The following is a 13,713-nucleotide window of genomic DNA, read 5'->3' as shown; positions in this document are numbered from 1 at the left end:
TCTGTTTTCTCCCACACTCCAAAAACATACTGGTAGGCTAATTGGCTGCTATCTAAATTGACCCTAGTCTCCCTGTCTGTGTGTGTGTGTGTATGTAAGCTCCAATGGGGCAGGAACTGATGTGAATGAGCTCTCTGTACAGCGCTGCGGAATTAGTGGCGCTATATAAATAACTGATGATGATGATCCTTCAATGGACTTATCTCACCATTTGAGCAGACTTTCTTATAACAGCTTTGCTAGACAAGATCTGTCAGTCTCTTTTCTTGTTGCTACACAAGGCCCTAATAACAGTAATAACAGCTACAACCACAAACAAACTCCAAACGAAAAAATGATTTCCACTTATAGACACCCTGATCCAAAAGAAGCATTTTAAATTGACAAAACACTTTTCTGAATTAACTAGTAAAAGCAAATATCAGCATATTAGATCATTTGGGACACAATGTTTTTAATTCTTTAATAAAATATCCTATCATAACCAATTGTAATCATATCAAAGCATATCTGAATTTAGGGACAGAAGATCTTGTGTGTGTAGGGAAAAGGCAATCCTTAAATTAAAACCTTATATCAAATTCAGTTATGATAAGCAATCTTTTACATACATATTTGTGATTTTATTGAAGTCCCTTAGCTTTTATGTTTAGTGGTCCTTTAAGATACCATATACCTTTTGATTGTGTTATGTTCGTGTATTTACATTTTTTCAGAAAAATGGAATATTGTTAAATGGGACTGCTATTAATATACTTACAATAAAATCCAGCAGCTGAAATAAGAAAACAAACAAAAATGTAAGTTGCATATTGCAAAAAAACCTCTAGAAAACCATTATTTAGTAGGATAAGGTGTACTGCTAAATTGATTTATATTTAAACTGTTAATCAAAAGCACTCACACACTTATGTGTGAAAAGTCCCTAACCTTGTAAGTCAATGACACAGCATGGAAACTGTATAGACTCAGTTTGTTTTGTTATATAGGTATAAATTTAAAACTTCTTGAAACAAATTATTGCAATTCTTGCTGAATTAACATGTATTAGCATTACATACAATGTAGCTAAACATTATTATTACTTGATCTCTTTATGTATGGTAAAGTAAATTCTCATGGCAGAGAAGAATTCCATTCAAACTGTGTATTCTTACATTAAGTCACCATCACCTGACTAGCAAAACTGAGTATTGCCATGTCGGGAACCTCAGCAGTTCAAGAGATTCTCACCCCTAATGTGCCTGCTGTTCCATGGTATTTCAATGGGCTGTGCAGTACACACAGGTCCATGAGTCATTGGGGAACCTTGCACCAGCTTTTGACTTATGAGCCCATCAGTACCCATGGGGTGGGCCAACTCCACATTTTGCCTATCTCCAGTGGGGCACGCTGTCCTGTCCTCTCCCCTCCACAATAGAACAGATGGAGTCCCTGCATCGGATCATGTGATGTGACAGTTCCCAGTCACTGATGAGACTGGGCTGGGCTTCCATTGCAGAATCGATATAATCACCTGCAGCACACGCCTATCAGTGACCGTGAGCGGCCACATCATATGAACCAATGCAGGGACACCAGGTGTTCTACGGTCTGTATGGGAGAACCAGTGGGCAGAGGACCAGACAGCATCTGCCTGTGACAGATCACATGATCGCAGGGGGAATGAATCCTCCACCCCTGCGATCGGATCCTGGTGCCTGGCTGTCACGGTGACAGCCAGGCTGAAGACAGAATAGCGGAGACCAGCGGCGGGCCCCAGGTAAGTATGTGTTGCTCATGGGGGGGGGGCGCTCATGAAGGGGGGGCCCCGCTCATGGGGGGGGCCCGGGTGGCACGGGGGGCCCATACCAGGCCTGATTTTTTCTTAAAGCGGCCCTGATTCTAGGATCTGGCACGCAGCAACAATGATTAAGACAGCAGCAGTGGCAGGAGGTTGTCAAAGCTGCAAGAACAGGTAGGAGAGAGCAGCACAGTCTGCCAAGTGTCCTGATTCTGACTGTACAGTCCGGCATTCCATACATTGGGTCGGAAATTATGTAAGCCTGCTCTCCCATTCCACCCTTGACTGCAGCTCTTACCTTGCTGCAGTATATGATGTAGGAGGAGTCAGAGTGCTGCACTGCACTATACAAACTGTGCCATGATGTGGGCAGTCTGTGCAGAGCATCATTGATATAATCATTAAGAGTCATCAATGCTCTGGACAAAGTTTCTTCATACATGGAACAAGCAGAGGTGGGAGATGCTATTAAAACCAACAGACAGCAGGTAGGAACATTTTAGGGAGAGGGAAGAATGGTTGGGGAAGTGTATGTATAAAGGGAAGAGTGCCCCACTGTCCCCTTGTCACCTCACCATTCTCCCATTGTAAAATATGAGTAGGGCCGAATCACTACTCTTACACACAGACCCATTAAATTTATAAAACACCCCAGGTCCCAGACTGGATTTTGAATTTAAGTGCTGCAGATGCAGGTTGTTGTCAGATTGGCCAAGTTGTGTACCTTCAAATTCCAAGCCGTGATGATTCATATGGTTTAGCATTTTTGGTGCTTTGGAATATATTGCTGAAATAAAAATGTTATATTGATTTCTTTATAATATTAAAAATAAGTATGTGGTAAAAAAACAGTGGAATCATACAGAAACTTAATAGTAAAATCAAACTGAAGCAGAACTAGCATAATGAGAATACTATACATATGAAATAGATATTCACCTGTAGGATTAGAGAAATCCATCATGCTTGATGTGGGTTGTAATAGGTCAGGACTGCTAGAAGAAAATGTACAGGGAATTGGCATGATAGCAACACTGTGTCTGGACTGTCTAGTGCCAACAATACTGTCATCTTGAGACTGGGTAACACTGCCATCACTAAAATAAAAATGAAAGAACACAGCAGTTTGCAAAAGCAGTACGACTTTGTTTTGTTTGCAAAAAATGTAACATATATTTATATTGTTCTTATGGTGCATTTGTGGATTTTCAGTTTATGGTTTTTGCAGTCCAACTAGTTAGTAACAATAATAATAAGGTGAAACAGAGGCTATTTTACTGAGGCTATCAAACATAGCAAGCACTATTAACAAATATAAAAAGTTTATTAATGTTTCTTTATTAACTAATTTTATGCCAAAATATTGCTTAAACTATTATCCTGCTGTTAGGAACCCTTCTAACTAGTACAGCAAAACCCGGAGTCTGCTCTGAAAGTCTGGTGTTCACTGTTGCCCCTAGTGGTGGGGACAGACTTGGCCGCAGACTAACAGAGGGTCGTGAAATGTGTACCGACTGGGGAGAACCCAGGAAAGCGGAATGAAGTCCAGGCAAGGGTCGAGGGCCGGCAGCAGACAGCGTATCCAACAAACAAGCCGAGGTCAGAGGTCAAAGGCATGGTAGCAAGGTCCAAGGTACAGGCAAGAAAGATCAGGGGCACGAGCAAAACAGGCAGGGTCCAAATCAAAGCAAGGGGTCATACTCGAGAAATTGACAGAGTATCCACAGGACAGGAACAAGGAGCAAGCAGGTCAGCAGAACTGAGACAGAAAAGCTATAACCGGCAGTGTGGCTACAGACCTCACTGCCCTAAATACTCCAGTCAGCCAATCAGAGCCTAGCTCTGAAATAACACACAGGCCCCTGCTAATTAATTTATAGGCTGATGAATTAGCCCACAGACTGGTGGGTACACTGCGCGCGTGCCTGGCTTTCCTATCTTGCCATGACGCGGCGCCGGGGAGATTAGTGTCCGACCTTGGCAACGGTCGGGTCTTCAGCGGAAATGACGTCCCGGTCGTCAAGGTGACAGCCGGGACGCTAGAGGGAACAGGAAGCGAGCTGCGGCGGCTGTGAGTGCCGCCGCGGCTCATAACACCTGCAGAACAAACAGTATTGCTCAGTCCAAAGCATTGTGATCTATTGCAATAAAAACTGCTGAAATTGATGTAATTAATAATTGCAGACACATATTTGTAGACAGACTGTTGTGTGCTAAAACAAAAGTATTCCATTTCAATGAGCAATCTCGTTTAAATAATTAAGAAAATATCACACAGCAATTGTACACTAGTACTATACAACATATTGAAAGTATTGATTATTCTAATGAAATAAGTTTTAATTTAAAAATAAATAAACATAAACAACATACTAAGATTAAAATATGTTGATGATATTGTCGACTTAAGTAAAAGAAAATAATTATTTTGATCGTTCAATGAATGTTAGTAAACATAAGGAAGGCATGTATAATTTTAACCTCCCTGATGTTTGTAAAACGGTTTAAATATTTTTATGTTTGAGGTACTTTAATTAATTTTTCATTTTCTTAACCTCCCACACTCTGCACCTGCCTAATCCACCCTGAGTTAATTTTTTCCAGTAACCGAAGATAAAGTCTCTGAACCTGAGTCATTATGGAGAGCAAAGCAAAAATAAAGGCGTAAGTTTGCTCCTGGACAACCATGGTCATCATCACCATTTATTTATATAGCGCCACTGAGTCCGCAAAGCTGTACAGGGAACTCATTCACATCAGTCCCTGACCTATTGGAGCTTACAGTCTAAATTCCCTAACATACAAACACACAGACAGACAGACAGACAGATACTAGGGTCAATTTTGGTAGCAGCCAATTAACCTACTAGTATGTTATTTGGAGTGTGGGAGGAAACCGGAGCACCCGGAGGAAACCCACGCAAACATGGGGAGAACATACAAACTCCACACAGATAAGGCCATGGACGGGAATTGAACTCATGACCCCAGTGCTGTAAGGCAGAAGTGCTAACCACTTAGCCACCGTGCTGCTCATCTTGCTAATTCTAAAGAAACCACCTCTTGATCCAAATACCCCTCTATTTGTCTCCAGACTACTTGAGTAACTTTTGTACAACCACCTTTCTCATTTTCTATGCTCCAAATTCAATCTAGACCATCTGCAATCAGTTCTGCTGCCTCCAATATTTCACTGATACTGCACTCACAAAAGTGATCATTGATCTACTTACAGCAAAGTCTATGGGTCATTTCTCCAAATTCATCCTCCTAGACTTCTCAGCTGTTTTTGACACTGTTGAACACCCTCTTCTCCTACACACCATTCGCTCCACTGGCCTTCGTGGCACAATTCTTACCTAGATCACTTCCTACTTCTCTAACCACCCTTTTTTTGTCTCAAACCTCTGACACATAATCTCCTGCACTACCATTATTTGGAGTCCCACATGGTTCTGTTCTTGCCACTCTGCTTTTCTCACTGTACACCTATTCTCTAGGGTAATTAATTTGCTCATTGGGCCTCCAGTACCACCTCTACACTGACAACATTTAAATCCACCTCTTATCCCCTGACCTCTTCCCTTCTGTAATTTTTTGAGTACCAACTGTCTCTCTGCTATCTCCATATGGATGTCCCAATACTACCTAAAGCCCAACATGTCCAAAACTGAGCTTATCATCTTCCCGCTTCCCAGAATAACCCCTCAATTCTCCCTCACCATCAATAACACTACAATTTCCCCAGTCTCCCAATCCCACTGCTTTGGTGTCACACTTGATGCTACCAATACACTTATCCACTCTCTAATCACATGCTGTCTTGACTACTACAACCGCCTGCATTCCCCTCACTTAGGTATCCATGATTCAGCCTATCTTAAATGCTGCAGCAAGACTGCTTTTCTCTCTCACACATGTCATCCAGAATCCAATTGAAATTATTCAACCTTGCCTACAAAGCCCTCGACAACACCATTCCTTCATACAACTTAAATTTAATTTAAAAATACTCTCCCACAACCTCTCCCTGCACTTTGACACATCTCTGGTAACCACCTCTCACTCCCCTCTACAAGACTTGCCCTGTGCCGCTACCCACTTATGGAATTCCTTGCCACGCCTTCAAATCTTTAAGCGCTCTCTGAAAACCGATGCCTTTATTATAGCTTACTTTAATCTAAACTATACTGACCACATTAGTGCATCCTCACAACTGTCCTAATCTCCACTCTGAGATGCACTCACTCCTTTTTTTTCAACTATTATTATTATGGATGCCTTTGTGCATTTTTAACTGGTGCTCCCCTACATTTCTGTATTTGTGTATCCACATTTTATACAAAATCATTTATTTGTTCATTAAGCTCCATAATGATAAAAAGTAACACTTCTATCATTTTTAGACTCTTCTTTGTGTAACGCTCCCCTAGTAGCGTTTTAGTAAACCATGCATTCCAGTGACTGGTTGCTATGGTGACAGCCCAGCCCAGTCTGTGAGAGACTGAGTGATAAGAAAGAGTGGCTGTCAGGAAAGGGAAAAGGGAAAGGGAGGTTTGGAGAAGATTAAGGAGAGAAAGTGCAGGAAAAAGAAACACACATTGAGACACAAGCCAAGAGAGCTGATGTGAAAACTGGGTACCTTGGACAGTGGAGTTGGTTGTCCAGGGTCCACTGGCATTGCCCAGGAGCTGGTGAGTGACAGCTGCCATCTAGAGACAAACACTACTGTCCCCTAAACAAGAGTGGGTTAGCACAGAGGAGCCCCCAAGGGGAAGAACCCCATATCACTAAAGAGAACCACCAAGAGAGAAGTGACCCTGGAGAGTGGCAGGGGCAGTATAGTTGATATGTCAGCTTGAGGGGCTGAGAGTACACAGAGGAATGTGTCAAAACCAGAGCTGTGAGTACACAGAGTCAGAGCCAAAGAGAGAAATCAACCCCGCAGAGGAGGGGTGAGCTGTAGTTGAGAGTTACACAGAGTGTGTCATAACTTCATTGAGGAGAAGCTGCCTACTTGTTAGCATCTATGTGGGTGCCCTTGCAGAGAAGGGGTGAACTGCAGTGAAGTATGGAGTATGAAATATGGAGTATGGAGTTTGGGAGACATGTGAACTATGTAATATAACATCTAGATAAAATTAAGAACTGTGCTGGAGAAAGTAAGTAGCTGTATATATTTCTTTATTGCTGCAACCATTATGATTATTGTGCTGGAGGAAAAGGAGTGTAAATAAAGAGTTCAGTTTGTGATAGAGATGGTCTGGCGCCCAAATTTTTCTGATGTTTAATGCACAATACCACAAAGTGACATCACCACTACTTACAAAGAGACTTTGCAGTAAAATACCTGCATTTGTAGGGACCCTTTGGTTATTTACACCCATGCCTATCAGCTAGCCAGGGCTGGAGAAGGAGGTGCACTGTGTAACATTTGCACCCCCCATTACAGTCATGACCAAAAGTTTTGAGAATGACACAAATATTATTTTTCACAAAATCTGCTGGTTTTATTATGGCAATTTACATATACTCCAGAATGTCATGAAGAGTGATCAGAGTCCCTCTTTGCCATGACAATGAACTTTATCCCAAAAAACAAAATTTCCACTGCATTTCAGCCTTGCCACAAAAGGAGCAACTGATATCAGGTCAGTGATTCTCTCGTTAACACAGGTGAGAGTGTTGACGAGGACAAGGCTAGAGATCACTCTGTTATGCTGATTGAGTTAGAATAACAGACTGGAAACTTTAAAAGGAGGGTGGTGCTTGAAATAATTGTTCTTCATCTGTTAGCCATGGCTAGCTCAAGGAAACACGTGCAGTCATCATTGCTTTGCACAAAAAGGGCTTCACAGGCAAGGATAATGCGGCTAGTAAGATTGCACCTAAATCAACCATTTATTGAATCATCAAGAACTTCAAGGAGAGAGGCTCAATAGTTGTGAAGAAGGCTTCAGGACGCCCAAGAACGTCCAGCTGGCACGAGGACTGTCTCCTAAAGTTGATTCAGCTGCGGGATTGGGGCACCACAGTGCAGGGCTTGCTCAGGAATGGCAGCAGGCAGGTGTGCGTGCATCTCCACACACAGTGAGGTGAAGACTTTTGGAGAATTGCCTGGTGTCAAGAAGGCCAGCAAAGAAGCCATTTCTCTCTAGAAAAACATCAGGGACAGATTGATATTCTGCAAAAGGTACTGGGATTGGACCACCGAGGACAGGGGTAATTTTTTCTGATGAATCCTCTTTCAGATTGTTTGGGGCATCTGGAAAAACACATGTCCAGAGAAGGAAAGGTGAGCGCTACCATCAGTCCTGTGTCATGCCAACAGTAAAGCATCCTCAGACCATTCATGTGTGGGGTTGCCTCTCAGCCAAGGGAGTGGGCTCACTCACAATTTTGCCTAAGAACACAGCCATGAATATAGAATGGTACCAAAACATCCTCCAAGAGCAATTTCTCCCAACCATCCAAGTACAGTTTGGTGCCGAACAATGCCTTTTCCAGCATGATGGAGCACCTTGCCATCAGGCAAAAGTAATAACTAAGTGGCTCGGGATCAAAATATCAAAGTTTTGGGTCCATGGCCACGAAACTCCCCAGACCTTAATCCCATTGAGAACTTGTGGTCAATCTTCAAGAGGCGGGTGGACTAACAAAAACCCACAAATTCTGACAAACTCCAAGCAATGATTAGGCAAGAATGGGTGGCCATCAGTCAGTATGTGGCCCAGAAGTTGATTGACAGCATGCCAGGGCAAATTGCAGAGGTCTTCAAAAAGAAGTGTCAACACTGCAAATAATGACCTTTTGTATAAACTTAATGTAATTGTCAATAAAAGCCTTTGATACTTATGAAATGTTTGTAATTTTATTTTCGTACACCATAGCAACATCTGACAAAAAGGTCTAAAAACACTGAAGCAGCAAACTTTGGGAAAACTAATACTTGTGTCTTTCTCAAAACTTGTGGCCATGACTGTACACAAAGGGACATTTGATAGAGAATTATTATTATTGAACAAGCCATGGGAAGCTAACAAGACTACTCTGTAAACAGATGAACAGTTTTGTCATAAGAGTGAAATAATACACTATATATTGTAAACATATACTTTTAGGTCTGTCTATCAATGCAAACATAGAAATAGTATTAACTACTATAATTCCTTTTATCTTTTTCCAAACCCTATTACTGCCTTGTTGAATTAAGATGTAGCCAGCTCTTTAGCGGACTAATTTTTTTCTTGGTACAGGACAGCTTGCTATACAGCATCTGGTGCTTATTAATTGTAACAATTTAGGTACAAAACAATCCCCTTAGAAGGTGAAACAGATACAGAAAAAGAGAAAAATTAATTGGTCATGCAACAGACATAGCAATAAATAACTATATCAAAATTAGCATTATTCAGCTACTACTTCATTTAGGGACAGATAAACACTGAACAATGTAAAATTGAAAGATATGCAAAGTTACATAATAAATAAAGCACATGAAGAAATATGGTTATTCTACATTAATTTAGGAAATGTTTCTTTCTGTAGCGATCACTAGGGAATAGAGATGGTCAGTGACCCCCGTGTTTTGGTTTTGTATTCGGTTTTGGATCTGGATTACCTTTGTGTTTTGGTTTTGGTTTTTGCAAAACCGCCCTTGCGTGTTTTGGTTTTGGTTTTGTTTGGTTTTGTTTTGCTATTTTCGAAAAAAATATATATTTTTTTATCTAACATAACCTAATTTAGTGCTCCACCAGTTTCTATTCCATTATCTATGCCCCCCCCCCCGCCCTCCACTTGTAGTTGAAAATAAAAAAAGCAGCCTGCACAGACTGTGGAACTAGAAATTCGAATATACAAAGAAATGGACAAAGACAGTTTGGTATCTGTTTGCATCAGATCCCCTCTCCACTAGGAGTAAAATAGAAAACTATTCAGCCGTTATATAATCTAGAATATAAATAGAAATGGACAAAGGCAGTTTGGTATCTGTCTGCATCAGACCCCCCCCCCCCTCACATCCACTTGTAGTAAATTAGAAAAAAAAGCAGCCTGCATATACTGTAGAACTAGAAATTCGAATATACAAAGAAATGGACAAAGGCAGTTTGGTATCTGTCTGCATCAGATCCCTTCTCCACTAGGAGTAAAATAGAAAACTATTCAGCCGTTATATAATCTAGAATATAAATAGAAACTGAGAAAGGCAATTTGGTATCTGTCTGCATCATAATCATCAACATCCTCATTAGCGCCCTCGTCACCTCCTTTCCAAAGTGGCATCCTCAATTTGTGTATCACCGGCTACACTCGGGCTGTTCAGGTACTTATCAGCAGAACTGCTGAAAGGGCCCTTCTTTATGGGTACACTAACAGAATGCTCACGATTAGACATACCACTGTTGGATGGACTCTCCACAGGGATTGGTGTCATTTGTGAATCAGAGCAAACATTATTCTCTAATGCCTTACTGTTATCTTGCAGCTCGGCTTTGATGCGTAACAGTAGTTGTGCACCAATTGTAGGCTCGGTAACTTTCTGCCACTAATAGCCAAAGGTGAAGGCCTCATTCTCTCTTTGCCACTGCGTGTGTAGAATGGCATGTTGGCAATTTTTTTTTTTTTTTGGACTGATTTCGAAACACTGTGTAGTTTGACATCGCCTTGCCCAGATGACGTACTGGGAACACTAACATCAGGACTGGTGACAGAACCTGGTTGCTCATTCTGATCATATGTGGACTGCTTTGAATCCATTCTGAGCCCAAAGCACTGTGGAGTGCTAAAAATTATTTGGTAAAATACTGCTGACAGATAGTAATTTTGACAGCCAGAAATATTTATGCACAATTATGTGGGACACCCCAAAAGCACTGGGGAGTGCTAAAAATTAGTTGGTAGATACTGCTGACAGATAGTAATTTTGACAGCCAGAAATATTTATGCACAATTAGGGGGGACACCCCAAAAGCACTGGGGAGTGCCAAATATTGAAAAGAAACAAAACCTCTATCCTCCTCTCTTCTCTAGCGATTTTTGTTACAACAATTGGAAAAAGAATATTGGATTCTCTGTCCCTGCTCTAATCAGCCTGTGACTACACCCTGCTCTCTCCCTCTGTCAAATGGCGATGGATTGCTGTGGAGGCGTGTATTTATAATCTTGAAGTATCGCGAGAACCGAGCCCCGAGATCCGACGACATCACGATGACGTTTGGCCTCGATTTGGATTCGGAGCGGGCGGGAGAGTACCGAACTACTCAGCTTGGTACTTGGATACCCAAAGTTCGGGTGGGTTCGGTTCTTGGGGAACCGGACCCCCCCATCTCTACTAGGGAAGCAATGTCATGTCTGAGGGGTGTGGCTTGGTGTAGAGTTGCCTGCAGCTGCTGGTGTATCTCATATGATAAGAACTCTGAGGTTACAAAAACTACAGCAGTCAGATTCCTGTTTCAATTGATATATGGGTGACAAGTACATAGACTATTGTACCTGCCTATCCAGCACTGGAAGGGATAACATCAATCAAAAGCTACCAATATTACCACTTATTTGTTGAGTTTACAGGTCAGGTTAGTTTGGGGTTTAACCTGCTTCTCTGTTGGAACATTACACACTATTGCTTCTATGTCCTCGCTGCTGTGATTGTTTTTATTTATGGCAGGTGAGTAACTACATAGGGTCCAAACTGTGTAGACAACAATTTGTCTGCAAGGAATCAGCAGTAACGATCTTACCATTGTTTTTTGTCTTGAGGTCACTGTAAGTGCTCATTCACTAACGTCATAATTTACATAAGTTTTAGATGAAAGTTATTATTATTATTGTTATATTTTATTATTATTTTTTATTTAGGTGCCACAAAAGAACTGTATGTTACGCCAGGAGAATAACCCAATCAATCAGGATTTGCACAGGCTTTCTCTAGGATGCGGAGTCTAACGAACCCCTTGGTGTTCACCAAGAGCCGCTGCAAGGTGGTATGGGTTTTGCTGCCAAAGGTTTGCAGGTCGCGGTCCTGAGGGAAGCCCCCTGACGTGAAAGGTGGTAAGATGGAGAAGCTGCGGTAGGAGGGATCCAGTTACTGGAGAACGGAGCACAACAGGTGTTGCGGCTCCGAGGGAGAGTCCAAAGGAAGTCAGTATAGCTGGGTCTGGTACACAATCGTGCAGCGCAGTACAAAGGAGAATAGAGAAGTCGGAGTCAGAAGGAAAGCCTAGGTCAAATTTCAAAATGTTCTAAGTACACGGTAACAAAGAGCGATCCAATAACAAAGTCAGGAACCCTGGTTATACACTGAAGAACTGAAGCACAAGCACAGAAAACTCAGGAGCAGACTGAACATTGGAAACAGAAAGCAGGATCAGACACTGAGAGGAATTGTTGCTCTGACACAGATCCTGACACAGATCCTGTGTCAGAGCTGGACTAAATAGCAGAGCAGATTTGAATTCTCCGTCTATGCAGTCACATTATTGCACTGCCGAGAGCCAATAGCTGGAAATCGGGAAGCACGCTTGTTAGCAGAATGGAAGCAGGAACGAGGACGGGTAAGTATCTTACACCGTAACATTATACATGACATTTACAGACAGCAATAATTTATAATATATTACACAATACATGAAAAACAATATGAAAAGGCCAGATATACAAAGTAAACAAAAAATACACAGATAACATTGTAATGCAGATCAAATTATTTACGGGACAATGAATGAGAATGATGGTAATATCTAACATGAAGTAGGTCTGGCAAAAACAATGGTAAGATTGTTGCTGCTGATTCTTTTCTAACAAATTGTTGACTATATGGTCTGGACCCTATGTAGTTACTCAGAGACTTCGAGATTCTGCTCCTCAGATGACGCAAACTATCATAATATCCAATCATGGTAGGGAGAACGTAGTGCAGATAGTGTGTAGAGCTCTAACGGATGAGCAGGGTTAAATCTAACCAGCCTGATCTGCAAACTCAGTCTAAACTAGATTAAACCATAGCTAGTGTGATGACAATTGCATGAACAAAGAACACAACCAAAACAGTGGAAGACATTCATCAGGTAGAGTCAATGTTAACATGTCCTACTGTTGTTCAAGAAAAATCTGTGTTTTGACTATATCAACTTGAGCTTAAGCATTTGGAATGCAAAAAAGTGCTTCTGATTGAGTATTCAAATCGCTCAGCTCCTATTACCTGGATCTGTTTCTCTTTGATTATCTACTACTGTGTATGACCTGCCTACTATATAGAAATTAGTTTACATTCAGGGCACTTTCAAGATGGTTTCTGTATCTTGAAATTATGTTAAATTAATACTATTGGCTACTGAACTTCAGCTAATACACCAGTTTTGTAAACATGGCTACTTTTAATAATACATGGATATGTTCTGTGAAGGACAATTACATGCTGAGGTGGAGCAGAGTAGAGCTTCCAATCTCATGCTGAAGTTTCAAAAAGGTCATCTAGAAAGGTTTGAAGTACAATATCTAGGTCACTGAGCGGGGGACTGTGATGAAACAAGTTTGATAACACTTTACCCAGCTTGTTCCTCATCTCTCACAAAATGTGAATTATGACATGTACTTTTTAGAGTTTTGGTTTTGTTCCCCAGCTCACCAGAGTACAACTGCAGTGTCTAATTACATGTGGATAAGGGGATCATTGTAAATATGTATATCGTTTATTGTATATTGCTGGTATTGCAGTGAAGCTGTTATTCATTGTCCTTAAAGTGAAGCCAGGTGGGTTAGTTGTAACGATCAGATTGCAGAATACAGGTGAGGAGGACCAATTAGTAGCCATTGTTCCTCCACAGGACTAGTCCAGACATTGTGTCAGTGTCAGGATTCCTAATAAAAACCACAGAGAGACCATAGTGAAATGAAGTGGTTTTTATTAACACCGGTTACACAGGTTTCAGGTT

At 41.4% G+C, this 13,713-nt stretch overlaps 1 protein-coding gene across 4 annotated transcripts in view; it reads right to left on the bottom strand.

Annotated features, from left to right (window-relative positions):
• The window catches only part of LOC142152769 (rap guanine nucleotide exchange factor 6-like), a 536,756-nt gene that overhangs the window by 207,873 nt on the left and 315,170 nt on the right, over positions 1–13,713 (bottom strand). For all 4 annotated transcript variants that reach the window (XM_075209755.1, XM_075209754.1, XM_075209756.1 and 1 more), the window contains exons 12-13: positions 2,723–2,880; positions 761–775 (exon numbers count right to left, since the gene is read on the bottom strand). In XM_075209755.1, coding sequence (XP_075065856.1) covers positions 761–775; positions 2,723–2,880 — 173 coding nt within the window. The remainder of the gene's footprint in view (positions 1–760; positions 776–2,722; positions 2,881–13,713) is intronic.

This window comes from Mixophyes fleayi, chromosome 4 (assembly GCF_038048845.1).
Source record: "Mixophyes fleayi isolate aMixFle1 chromosome 4, aMixFle1.hap1, whole genome shotgun sequence".
Classification (NCBI taxonomy): domain Eukaryota; kingdom Metazoa; phylum Chordata; class Amphibia; order Anura; family Limnodynastidae; genus Mixophyes; species Mixophyes fleayi.
Note: the sequence above shows the minus strand (reverse complement) of the source record. Positions and strands in the feature narration are given on the sequence as shown.